Below are 13,349 nucleotides of genomic sequence, written 5' to 3'. Positions count from 1 at the left end.
TTATTTATTTATAACTGCTTTAATAAATTATTGTCAACTTTATTACAATAATAATCACTGTACGGGTTTAACAATGATGGAGTCAAAATGAATTCCAGTGTAAAAAATTATCCAAGTTACTAAGTAGCAAGCGAATGAAGTCATAAATCCTTCTTTGATGATTTCCCATATTCCACCGTAGGATTCTTCGTCGATGGATTGAAAACTGGTACTGTAGAAATATACTATACCGCAATTGATTAAAGCGAACCTGAAATATAGATAATTAGAAAATTTATATCTCAATTATTTCTGAAAATATGAAACATACAACGCCAGTGCAATGAATCCTTTCATTGGAACTATACCCATCACTACTCCAATCAGAATTCCAATCACTTGACGGGACCAATAAACGACATCTAGGAAATCATCCTGAAAAAGAAATGAAGTTTATTCATAGATTAGATTATCATCAACTTTATCATCCATCTTCTTCTCAACTAAAATGCATGCAAGACGATTAGCAATATGTATTGTGGGATTTGCACAAAAGTGCACGCGGCCTATCGCTTTCGAAAGGTACAGCCGCGGTTTTCACTCCGTTTACTTCATCCTTATGCGAAACAACATTGCGGCGTTTCCTACGGTGCGGCTGTTCCTTTCGAAAACGATAGACCGCGTGAACTTTTGTGCAAAGCCCCTTTTTGCAACATTTCAACGACCGCGCGGTGTTAACGTCTCATGAAATATTTCCATCAAATAGTGTTTCATGATGAAGTAGGAGGAAATATTGAACCTTTTGGTCGAACCTACTTATTAGCGCCAGTCACACGATGCATATATTGATCAATAGTTGGCCGTTTTATGGAAACATTGAATGTATAATATTGTTCAAAAATAAATGGATATCAATCATTCAACTTTTCCCCTATCTTCCGTTTGATCAACCACGCAGCAATATTTCCCCTCCATAGCGCATTTTACATCAAATTTCTTCACAATATTTCCCCACCTCCAAAAATTTTACATCAATCCTCTCGAAGATTGCTCAAACCATGGGTCAAATTAGTTAAAAATTTCCCCTCCAGATCAACCTATTCAACCTTTCAATGCAGCAGCGCGTGATCAAGAGCATCATCATTGCAGAACATTCTGCCGTGTTGCCATATATAGGGGTAGGCGGGGCAATATGGACACCCTAAGGTTTTTGCCAACTTTACCTGGCAAGATGTAAAAAAAGTTAAGTTTTTTGATACATATATCCTTTTAAAGTCTATTTAGCATCTATTGCATAAGAATGTTTACGAAGAAAAATGATTTATCCACTTCAAAAAATGTTTTGAAAAATGTTAGTTTTTCATGACCGTCTTCAAGCATACGGGGCAGAATGGACACCCCCATGGGGCAATATGGACACTATGAGACTTTTACGAATTTCGTACATTATTTACACCTATAAAATCATTTCATTACAAAACAACTATTATGGATGAATAATGCGCCGAAGTAGTTCATTTTTGTTCAGTTAATTTAAATTCAGGCTGTTTTGGATAAAGCTTCGTTTTTGTCGGCATGTACAGCTGTGCCTAGAACAACTATTTTTCACTTCTGTCGTTTTTTGACCAATTTGTTTCACCCTATGTCTACTATAGTGAGCATTTATCCGAAAATATACTGAAATCGAAGAATTTGGTTGGTTTGTGATTTAGGTTATATTTTTCCCTTGTCGCTTCTTTCAAAAAGGTGAGTGTCCATTTTGCCCCGGCAGCAGAAGATATTTTCAAACTTGATTTTTGATATAATAAAGAAGAAAATATAAACATGTTAAGCATGTAGATACAGCAAAACTACTTGCATTTGTTCTAGAAATATCAGGTTTTAATCGACCTGCAATAAATTAATCACTAAATCTTATTTTATATGGTGTGAAAATTATAATTTTCATGCACAAAAAACAGAGGACTCAACTTTCTCGTGTAAAATCAAGTATAATTTTAATTTTGAATGTTTCTTTCCTGAAACTACGTTTTAGACAAATGGACTATATTCTCCATTCATTAAAAGTTCAAAAAAGTTCGCATATTTCAAAATATTGAGGGTGTCCATTCTGCCCCGGGTGTCCATAATGCCCCGCCTACCCCTATTTTTAAAAAATTTAATTCTTATGTGGCCAGCAGGGTACCCGGGTACCTTTTTCGATTTCAAATCTCGATATTTTTATGATTATTGAGAGTAGCAAGTTGAGACTCTGCTAGATCTTAGAACTCGTGAATATATATCTATTAATGGGGTTGACTGAATTCCCAAGCGAGGAGGGGCAGGGGGGGGGAGGTTTCCGATTTTTTTATTACGTGGCAGGGTACCCGGGTACCCACAAAACTGAAATACAGTAAAACCTCCATGAGTCGATATTGAAGGGACCATCGACTCAAGGAAATATCGAGTAAAGGAACAAAATTCCTTTGGGATGCTTTTTGGGGGGACCATCATAGTAACCCAGAAATTATTTTTCAGTATGGAAAAATTTACCTCCATGAGTCGATATCGAGTCAAGGAACATCGACTCATGGAGGTTCGACTGTATACATATTTCCGTCAATTTTTCACCGATTTTTAAAATTTTTGGCTCATTTAACTCAGAAACTCATTATCTATCTGGAAAATATGTAGTTGCGCCGATCTGATGACTGTAGGTTACGGAAAATTTGGATTTTCGGGAGCATATCCTTATATTATATTGACCCCCACATTGTTGAGTCTAGGACACCGTATTGTGGCCATTGCCAGCCATGGCCCCACGGGAAGCCTGATCCGAAATCGCAGCTACAAAGTCAACGCGTTTAATGATCCCAGGCTGGTCAGACACTATATGCTGAAGCAATTTTAGTATTATTGATACCGATATTTCCACGAACCTACCGAAAATCGCGAGCATTATTTTGCATAAAAACATAAACCCGGAAATCCGGATTTCCCGGCACCCACGGTGATCGGACCGATCTAACCAAATAAAATATCGATAGGTAATGAGTTTGTGAGTTGAATGAGCCAAAAAAATTAAAATCGGTGGAAAATTGACGGAGTTATTATCATTTCAGTTTCGTGGGTAACCGGGTACCCTGCCGGCATTCTACGGGTGTTTTTTGCTGGCCAAACTACGGTAAAATAAACAGCTATTGAAATGTATAATACATACAAAAAAGAAAACTGAATTTAGATGTAATAAATCATCGAACAATAGAAACAATTTATGCAGAAGTATATTTTTCCCAAGATTTTTTATTTAAATGTAATGAATCCAACGATTACAATGCGCAGTGGTTCCGCCGAGGGGCGGATTACTTCCAAAACAACTGAATCGAAAATGCGCTTTGATCAAAATGCGTTACAAAATGCTCCAATGCGTTGAAAAATGCGTTTGAAAATGTAATGCGTTGAAAAATGCGCCAAAATATCCAATGTGTTGAAAAATGCACAGGAATGCATGGCGAATTTTTGGAATTTTAATACACAATTTGTTGAAAAATGCGCCAATACGTAGGAAAATGCATGTAATATATCAATGCGTATAAAAATGCGAGTATTCCACCAATGCGCATAAAAATGAGTGTTTTCTATTAATGCGTAGAAAAATGCGTGTTTTTTTATCAATGCGTAGAAAAATGCAAGTTTTTTTTGTCGATGCATATAAAAATACGAACAATTTCATCAATGCATTGAAAAGTGCATGCTGTTAAATTTTGACAGGTGTTGTTCAATTTTAGAAATGCGTACCTTAAGGTGCCGGCCAGAGTGGACGCGTCACGCGGCGCGGCGCGGTGCAATGCGGCATTTGACAGGTCGCGCGTCGACGCGCGGCAGAACTCCGTTCATTGGAATACAAGGAAAACAATCATAACATGCCAGAGTGCGCGCAGAACGATGCGAAGCGGAAAGCGTTTAGCCGCGCGACGCACGACAAAACAGTGCATGCACTGTTTTTGATGCGGAATTCACGCGGTTCGCGCGGAGAATTTTGTATTTTTGTGTGGATTTCCTCCGTTTTTACCAAACCATGACGTTAATTTTACGAAATTGTTTTTCAAATGTATTCAAATGTGAATATAAAAAATATTTACATAAATAATACCACATGTTTATTATACGGTGGCGTCTCGTAACCTCACTTTTCACCTATTATGCAAAACAAAATCAGTAATTTCTTCAAATTTATGACTAAAGACTTAACGGAAATAATCGAAATCTCTGTCATTCTACACCCATTGCAAGCAGAGCTTTCACATTAGCCCTACCCATGTTTCATGCACAAAAAGAATTGATACCCTCTCGTTTATTTTACTATCTCAAAGTATTCTACTAGGGTGTAAGCTTAAAAAATAGTTTCAAAATAAAAATACACTATTTTGAGTTAACAAACTTGTTCCATTGCCTTGCTGTTTGAAAATAAACCAAGGGGCGCCATTTTTTACGTATACAACCCTGTGGTAACTCTGACTACAAGCTCACTTGTTCATAAAATTTCAAAATTTGTACCTGTAGGACGGGTAGATTTGAGGTTAGGGAATCACCATTGTCCCAAATGTATATCTCTTCTGAATCATCTGAAGTAAATAGCATTTGAGGGTAAATTTAGATAAATGATTTATTTTTAATTTTAGGTTGAGCACAATAATCACATATCTCTTGGAAATTTTTCATCAGATAACATGTACTCATGTGCAAAGGTGACGGAAATTATGAAAACTTTTCAGTTTACTTTACGAACAGACGCTTTGCACCGCGTTCACTCTGGCTATCAAGCCGCGTTGGAAACCGCGTCAAAAACGCGCCGCACCGCGTCGCGCTGCGTGACGCGTCCACTCTGGCCGCAGCCTAATACGCCAATGCGTAACAAAATGCGCCAATGCGTATGTCAATACGCAAGGCTGTATCGAAAATGCGCTAGTGATTCGCTTCTCGGGCTCCGCCATAGGTCATTAATCCAAAAATTTGACCTCAATGAATCTGTGATATCATTGCGGAAAAATCAAGTTTAATGCTTTAATAACTAGAGACATTACTTTTATCAAATGTCTGCCGAAACTTTTCCGCAGAACTCATGAAAGTAGATGTTCTTGAATATATTTTTTTTAAATTTTTCTAATTTCAGTCCTATGCATTTATCACTCTATTAAAAAGTCTCATCCATTCGGCATGTATTTGATTGATTGTGTTCGATTCTTACATAGTTGAAATCGATGTTTATCACAAATTTATATGCCATTCTTTATCAATTTATTTGAATAAGTTTGACTGAATTAGATGCTCTTTCCACAAGGTAAAAAACTGAAAATTTTCAACAAGCCGAAAAAAATGTATCCCCTTTCGACCCCCTCGGACGTTCTTCTATAAAACTTCCCTATAATCTTAAACAATGATTTACTGGTGAATTTAGCTGCAACCGTTTGCGACCAGATTGGTGGTAGTCACTTAAGTGACGTACTTTTATTTTATTCAAAAACTAACAAATACCTCCCACATTGTATTAAACGGAGCACTTTTTTCCAACTTTCACCCTCTCTATCCATCACGTTATGTGCGTTTCATTATTCTTGAGCAGTTTTGACTACCGTGGACCGCCTAAACTAATATTAGTATATCTAAATCAGTTGGTAACCAAAACTGCAAAATAATGAATTTCGGCTCTGTCAGGCTAAAAAATCGATTGAGCCCATTTTTCACAAACAATACAAAAACGTATTTGGAATGCAAATATGCATCAAATTTAGCCTTTCATCATAAAACTCGATAAAATCATATTTATGACCGCCCTCATATGGGGCTGGAACCACTGTGCAATGCATTAGTGGTAATAAACAGTTCACATTTATTTGTGTAATCTTATAAGTCGGTTGGTGTCCCACCGAACTTTGCTAAAAAATTACTGGTGCACTGGCGGTCTCTAACACCAGTTAATTAATAATTCGTGGAGCGGATCTGGTGTGATGGTTAAATCACGTGACTATCACGCCGAGAACCTGGGATCGAATCCCACTCCCGACAAATTTGCAAAGTGTGAGTTCTTCCTTCGTAAGGGAAATAAAGCGTGGGTCCCGAGATGAAGCCTAAGGCTAAAAATCTCGTTAATACTGATAAAAAAATAATTAACCCTCTAATACCCAAATGTTTTATTTTGATCTAAATATCATTTTTCGTCATCTAAAATCGATTTAAACATGTTTTGGAAGATGATTCTTTTTAATTCTCGTTTTTGTGAATTTCAGTTTTTGACTTTTCTTATTTTTATTTTTGAAAATCCCCACACTTTTATATTTTTCCTGGAAGCCAATTTGCGGAACGGATTTTTTGAGCTGAAAACATTTTGAGATTTTATGATTATTGTCGAAATATTATTATTTTAATTTTTTTTTCGCAGAACATTTTATTTTCCGTGTAATTTTAGGAAAAATGATATTAGAGTGTATTCGAATCCCTTAAACTATTAAACAAGGATAGAATGGTTTGGGAAAAATTTAAAATATGTTAATTGTAGCGATTCAATACAAAATAAACAATGACTTCTAAAAGGTGACTGAAACATCAATTATTCAATGATTTTAAAAAAAATGTAAATACGCTTTAAAATACACCAAAAACCATTTTGAGATATACAGAACAGTCCTTAATATCAGCCAAAAATATAAAAATAATAATTTTCCACGAAACAAAAATTACAAAAATGCCTCAAACTATACCCCGTCTAAAGGCGGGATTGGGTATTAGAGGGTTAATATTTTGCACATTATGGTGGCTTACTTGCGTTGCCTATAAATTAGAAATACCCCCTTCTGACAAATAACACTGTTCAGTAGGGGAAGACGGGGTAAGAAGGCCCGCCGGGGTAAGACGGACCACCTACAGTTCACCATGAAAATGCCGTTTTCTATAAACTTTCACTTAGTACTCTGTTCAAGTAAGAAATATTTGTCATTTTGAGCCATTTTGCGCAATGTTTATATTGAGATTTTCAAAACAAATAAACAAAACAAAGATTTTGCTCCATGATGATGTATTTGATCTAATTTTGTCGCATATAACCTTAAGGATTTTGATTCGGAATAACGTTTTCAAACCAAAAAAGTAACCCGTTCATAACTTACCAGGAATGTTACAAAACATAAGAGGAACGGGATTAAGATTGAAAACAAAAATCCTTATAAACTAGCCTCATGAGTAAAATCTGCCCAAGCGGGGTAAAAGCGACCACCTCGAACGGGGTAAGACGGCCACCCCCCAGATCATAGAATAATATGGCTGCACCCAATTTATCGAAAATTGTTTGTTGAAAATATGCCATTTCACATAAATAAACTCATATTTGCGTTGTTTGCGCTGGACGTAACCAGAAACATCATTTTTGTGATGTAAATGGGTGTTTGAGTATCCATATTTACGATACCCCAATAAAAATAATAAATGGTAACCCCCGGGCAATTATGTTAACCCTCTAATACCCAACCCCGCCTTTAGACGGGGTATAGTTTGAGCATTTTTGTAATTTTTGTTTCGTAGAAAATCAAAATTTTTATAATTTTGGCTGAAATTTAGGACTGTTTTGTATATCTCAAAATGGTTTTGGTGTATTTTGAAGCGTATTTACATTTTTTAAAAATCATCAAAAAATTGATGTTTCGGTCACCTTTTAGAAGTCACTGTTTATTTTATATTGAATTGCAACAATTAACATGTTTTAAATTTTTCCCAAATCATTCTATCCTAGATTAATAGTTTAAGGGGATCGAAAACACTCTAAAATTATTTTCCTTAAAATTACACGGAAAATAAAATTATCTATGAAAAAAATTTAAAATAAAAATATTTCAACAATAATCATAAAATCTCAAAATGTTTTCATCTCAAAAAATCCGTACCCTAAATAGGCTTCTAGGAAAAATATAAAAGTGTGGGGATGTTTAAAAATAAAAATTAGAAAAATCAAAAACTGAAATTCACGAAATCGAGAATTTAAAAAAATCATCTTCCAAAACATGTTTAAATCGATTTTAGATGACGAAAAATGATATTTAGATCAAAATCAAAAATTTCTGTATTGGAGGGTTAATCAATTTTCCATGTGAGGGACTTGAAGGAGTCATATCTTATTTCAACGTATGGAATTCAAACATTTCTAATCACTATTATTTTAAAAAATAGTGATGGTCCTTCTTACCCCGCTGGTGGGCCGTCTTACCCCGTCGTCAAAAAATAAAGTGCTTTTTAATCAAATTTTCAAATAGCTCAAAATTATACAAGTTTCAACAGAACAAATCGAAAAATAATTTTCTTGCATGTCCAACACTTCGAAAAATGATATGCTGTGTTGAAACTAGTGTAATTCATTGTCAGTGTTAGGTTATGATTTTTATGGCTTAGGGTGGCCGTCTTACCCCGTCTTCCCCTAGTAATTTTTTGTAATGTCGAAATATAAAGGTACAGAGGCCCATATAGCCGAGGCGGTTAACGCACGGGTATTCAGCATGACCATGCTGAGGGTGACGGGTTCGATTCCCGGTCGGTCCAGGATCTTTTCGTAAAGGAAATTTCCTTGGCTTCCTTGGGCATAGAGTATCTTCGTGCCTGCCACACGATATACGCATGCAAAATGGTCATTGGCAGAGGAAGCTCTCAGTTAATAACTGTGGAAGTGCTCATAGAACACTAAGCTAAGAGGCAGGCGTTGTCCCAATGAGGACGTTACGCCAAGAAGAAAGAGAGAGACCCCACAATTTATGAATCGGAAAAAATGACCACAGTTTATGGATCACTCCATTTGATCAATGGTAATTCAGCAAGACGGCGCTGAAGCTGTTTCGAGTCCCAGCCCATGGGCTGTCCAAAAATATTTCGTAATAAAAAAATATGAAATATGTTTGAATATATAAAAATGGAAAAGCTTAGAAGAAGAAATAATGTTTTCTATTCACATTTACCGTGCGAGCACCATATTATAGACAGCTCCATATTCTGAACAGTCGGCCAATCCAAAAAAGATTTTTCTCTTATGAAGCAATATATTGATTCAAGAGTTGAGGCGTTAATTTTATTGAGCCCCTCTATAATCCAATCGTTACAAAACGTATTATTTTTGACTCAATTGTGAACGTAGTGAATGTGTTTGTACATAAGGACTGTTCAATTTATAAAACGGACAACTTTACAAGGCTATAAAAAGAAGACGCGTAGTTCAAATTTAACCACCCTTGTTTCGTTGTTCCGTACATCATCTGTCATTATAGTGATCATTTTTGAACGGAATAAAAATAGTTTTATTTTATAGAAAATCGGCCAGGTGTTAAATAAGGTGAATTTTTCGATTGCTGAAAATTGAAAATATATATAAAATTACTGTTCACATATGGTATATCGTTTTTAATACCAGAAAAGTATGTGCCATGCTGCAGCAGCATGAGTAATAAACATTCTGGCAAAATTTAAACTCAATGGGAAAATTAAGTGTTGAGATATTATAGTCTCAAGTAAGGTTCGATTTTTTCAATAAAATTCAATTGTAAAGCAAAAAGGGCATGAAAATATTGAATAATCAATTTTTTTATGAATCCAGTCGAAAGTGAGAATAATGTGGTTTTAAATGCAGAAAACTGCTTCTCAATAGCATTGCTGGTTTGGTTATTGTGCGCTAATGCAGACACAGTAATCAAAACGGTTTCGTTCTTTGAAGGTTCTTACAAATAACAATGCAGCCTAATGCAAATTTTGCGTAACAATAATGTTGGAAATGGAAACTTTGCATCCGATTATTATTAAATAAGGTGTACAATAACATGGGACCAACTTTGCTGAAAAAAAAAATATAATAACAAGATTCGCTAGAGTCGAAAATCTGCATCAATGGAGCAACAAGTATGAAATTTTTTAATATGGCCATCTTTATGTACTAAATTTTTGATGAAAAATGCAATTATAAGTAAATTTTTCTTCTGTATCATTCAGAGAGCAATATTCTACTACTCTGGACAAATTTTTAGCCGAATCCGTGATGTTATTGCAGCACAGGACTTAAATGAACATTTTTTCATAATTTCTATGAAAATAAGGTAACTCACTATATCAAGCCGGAGACTGCTTGGTGCATTATTACTGATAAACTATTAAGCTTTACCTTTAGTAGAAGAGTATAAGATTCCAATACATTGAAAACCTCATGAAAATGTGCATATTAAGTATGTTGAAAGTTATGTCGAATTTTGAGAAATGGGTTTTTATTGATGTTTTACGAAAACCGCTTCAGTTACACAATAAAGAACATTTTGCTTAATGTTATATTTTTCCTACATTTGAGAATAGCTATAGAAAGTTATGCAAAAAAAACTGATAATGATTTTATTGAAAAATAAAAAAGATATCGCACAAGCAAGTTGTCCGTTTTATAAATTGAACAGTCCTTAGTAAGTAACACTGTTTGTTCAGAATTAGGACCACGGCTTCTTATGGTGTCCACAATTAGGAACACGTCCTCCACTAACGAAAATATGTCTAGATCATGGACTGCAAGCTATTATGAGATTTAATTTATTTTATACATTTAACTAGACAACAAACCAACTTGATGGTATTGGGGAGAAGGTTCCCTTGAAACAAGAACTTCCATTTATTTGAACTTCTATTGTGAGATTCGCTTAACCGTTCAGAATATGGGTACCGCACGGTATAAAAAAAACAAAACAAAATTTGACAGAAATGCATTGTATACATTATCTTCCGCATTATTGGCATTGGGATCGGTAGGACTGAAAATCAACCGCGCACCCATCGACGACGCATTGATTCCATTGATTCAATAAAAGGCTTTGCTTTGCTAGCTGTGCACGTATGATAAGCATTAGTATGGGACAAACATCAAATTCTCGCTCCAGTCGACTTTTTTGATTCCATTTAGGTCTCATAAACTGTGCAAAAATACAGTGCAATCGGTGAAACTATAATTTAGCGCAAGCGGTTCAAAGTTTTCATAGGATTTACTATGGGAAAAGTTACACTTTCAGATAAAAAATCCCAGAGGTCGCCCCTTGTCTCCTTAATTCAAATCGATCAATGCTTCTTGTAGAAAAATCATTTATAAAACTTTCCTTCAAAGACCGCAAAACGATTGGATGCTTGTGAAAAAAGTTATTGATTTAGGGTAGGTAATCAAAATTTGAACCAAATTGCGGCTTTCTGAAGCAGTGCAAATTTTAAGTGATTCTTTCTCCCACATGGAAATAATTTACTACCGCAAAATCGTATGTACATGAAAGCCACGAGTATAAGCTTTCTGTTAAATGGTAAAAAGTTTGTATTTGCACCGAATTTCATTGAAATATTTGATTTTTCATCAACAATGATTTTAATCTTAATTTGAACCATCGTAATCATAAATTGAACCAATTTTAATCTTAATTTGAACTACTGGCGGCAGCAGCTCGAGCAACTCACAAAATAGCCAATTCCATGCAAAACAATGAAAAATCACATGAATCTGCTAATTCTCATACCTATTTTTCATTAGGCAGTGGAATCTCAACTCAGAATGTTCGATATTCTTTAAGAATTTGGAAACTAAATTTGGATTTTTTCATCCCCCACACGCTATGTCCAAAGGGAAGTATTATGAAAAGTGAATGTACCTCAATTTTTTTCACTTGAACCGCATTTTTAGACCTCTAGATTCAGAATATGTGCGATTTAAAATCATCCATCTTGGGTTTTTTTCCCATACATTTTTATATGGGAAGGGTGTCTACTCATAGCTCAAAATAAAATTCCCTGAGTTTTCCAGGGTTTTCCAGATGATATTTTGAAAGTTTATAATTAAAAAAATAACCCAAATTTTCTAAAAATTAAGAAGGGTGACTTAGGGTATCATCGGCAGGTTTGTTCTCTTCGTCATGAGGGATTTATGTCGGCCAAATTGCCTGAAACTTGATCATATTCAGCTTGGTTTGGAAGGATTTGATGCCAACTCTAAGTTGAACAAAAAAACCCATGACGAAGAGAACAAAACTGCCGAAAATACGTAAGTTCCCCTACTCTTCAAAAATTCTTTCAAGATTTCTGAGCATAATTCCTGGAATTTCTTCCAAAGTTTCTTCCTGGCTTTCCGTAGGATTCTTCCACACGAGATATCTGTTTGAGTACGTCCCGATATTTCTTGCAAAGATTTTCCGATATACTTTCGATTCTCGCTGGATTCCTCCTGAAGATCCATCCAAAACTATTCAAAGTTTCTTCAAGAATGTCATTGGTTGAACCTCGTAGCCATGCCATAGACTAATTTCCATGCCATGCGGTTAGAGTCCGGGTGGATGAGGGCTCGATACCCGCTCCGAGCGATGAAATTTTTCACGAGTATAGCTTCTTATCCGTAGCCATTCAGTGTTAAGTTTCGTTTAATCGGTACAGCCACCGACTGAAGCCAGTGTACATGCCTTTTTTAGTGGTTTTCCAGGACAGCTATCCATAAACTACACAGCGTAACAAAAAATAACCTTTTGTCTGTCTCAAGAGCAAACTTATGTGTCTCCGAAGGATTTTGGGCCGCTGAATCCGAATCCGGGCTCAGATTTGCTCTAACACGTCACAATTTTGAGCTATACCTCAATTTATAGAGCAAAATATGCGATTTTGGGCTTTTTTGACTGCAAGCCATTAAGCAAGAAAATATTTTTTTTAAGCAATCAAAAGGTTAATTGGTCAATTATCATCTAAATTAACGACTCATGCAAAATATTTCGTTTTACCAAATCGAATTTGATAGTTTTAAGCGATTTATGTTAGGTACGATATTTCCCATACAAGTCACCCTCCAGAAGTTGCATGCAAGTTTCCATACTGACATAAAATGCTTAAATCTATCAAATTTGATAAGGTAAAACGAAATATTTTGCATGAGTCGTTAATTTAGATGTTAACTGACCAATTAACCTTTTGATTACTTAAAAAAAATATTGCCTTGCTTAATGGCTTGCAGTCAAAAAAGCCCAAAATCGCATATATTGCCCCATAAATTGAGGTATAGCTCAAAATTGTGACGTGTTAGAGCAAATCTGAGCCCGGATTCGGATTCAGCGGCCCAAAATCTTTCGGAGACACATAAGTTTGCTCTTGAGACAAAAAAGTGTTGCGCTGTGCTATTGGATTTTTACCGATACTCCTATTGTTTTCCTAGCGGAACTACGTCCGCAGCTGCTTTCAGGATTTCATGAGGTTTTCAGAATACCTCCTTGGATGTCCTTAATAATTCTTCTCGGGATTACTATTACCTAGAACTTTTATCGAGATGTCTAATTTTTTTTCTCAGGTTTTTCCTGAAGTTTCTGTCGAGATTTCTT

General features: G+C 35.4%; 1 protein-coding gene across 1 annotated transcript in view; it reads right to left on the bottom strand.

Moving 5' to 3' along the window:
- The window catches only part of LOC109398173 (GEL complex subunit OPTI), a 59,667-nt gene continuing 46,318 nt past the window's right edge, over positions 1–13,349 (bottom strand). The window contains exons 2-3 of the mRNA XM_062851864.1: positions 311–414; positions 1–250 (exon numbers count right to left, since the gene is read on the bottom strand). Coding sequence (XP_062707848.1) covers positions 55–250; positions 311–414 — 300 coding nt within the window. The 3' untranslated portion in view covers positions 1–54. The remainder of the gene's footprint in view (positions 251–310; positions 415–13,349) is intronic.

Source organism: Aedes albopictus, chromosome 2 (assembly GCF_035046485.1).
Source record: "Aedes albopictus strain Foshan chromosome 2, AalbF5, whole genome shotgun sequence".
Taxonomy (NCBI): Eukaryota; Metazoa; Arthropoda; class Insecta; order Diptera; family Culicidae; genus Aedes; species Aedes albopictus.
Note: the sequence above shows the minus strand (reverse complement) of the source record. Positions and strands in the feature narration are given on the sequence as shown.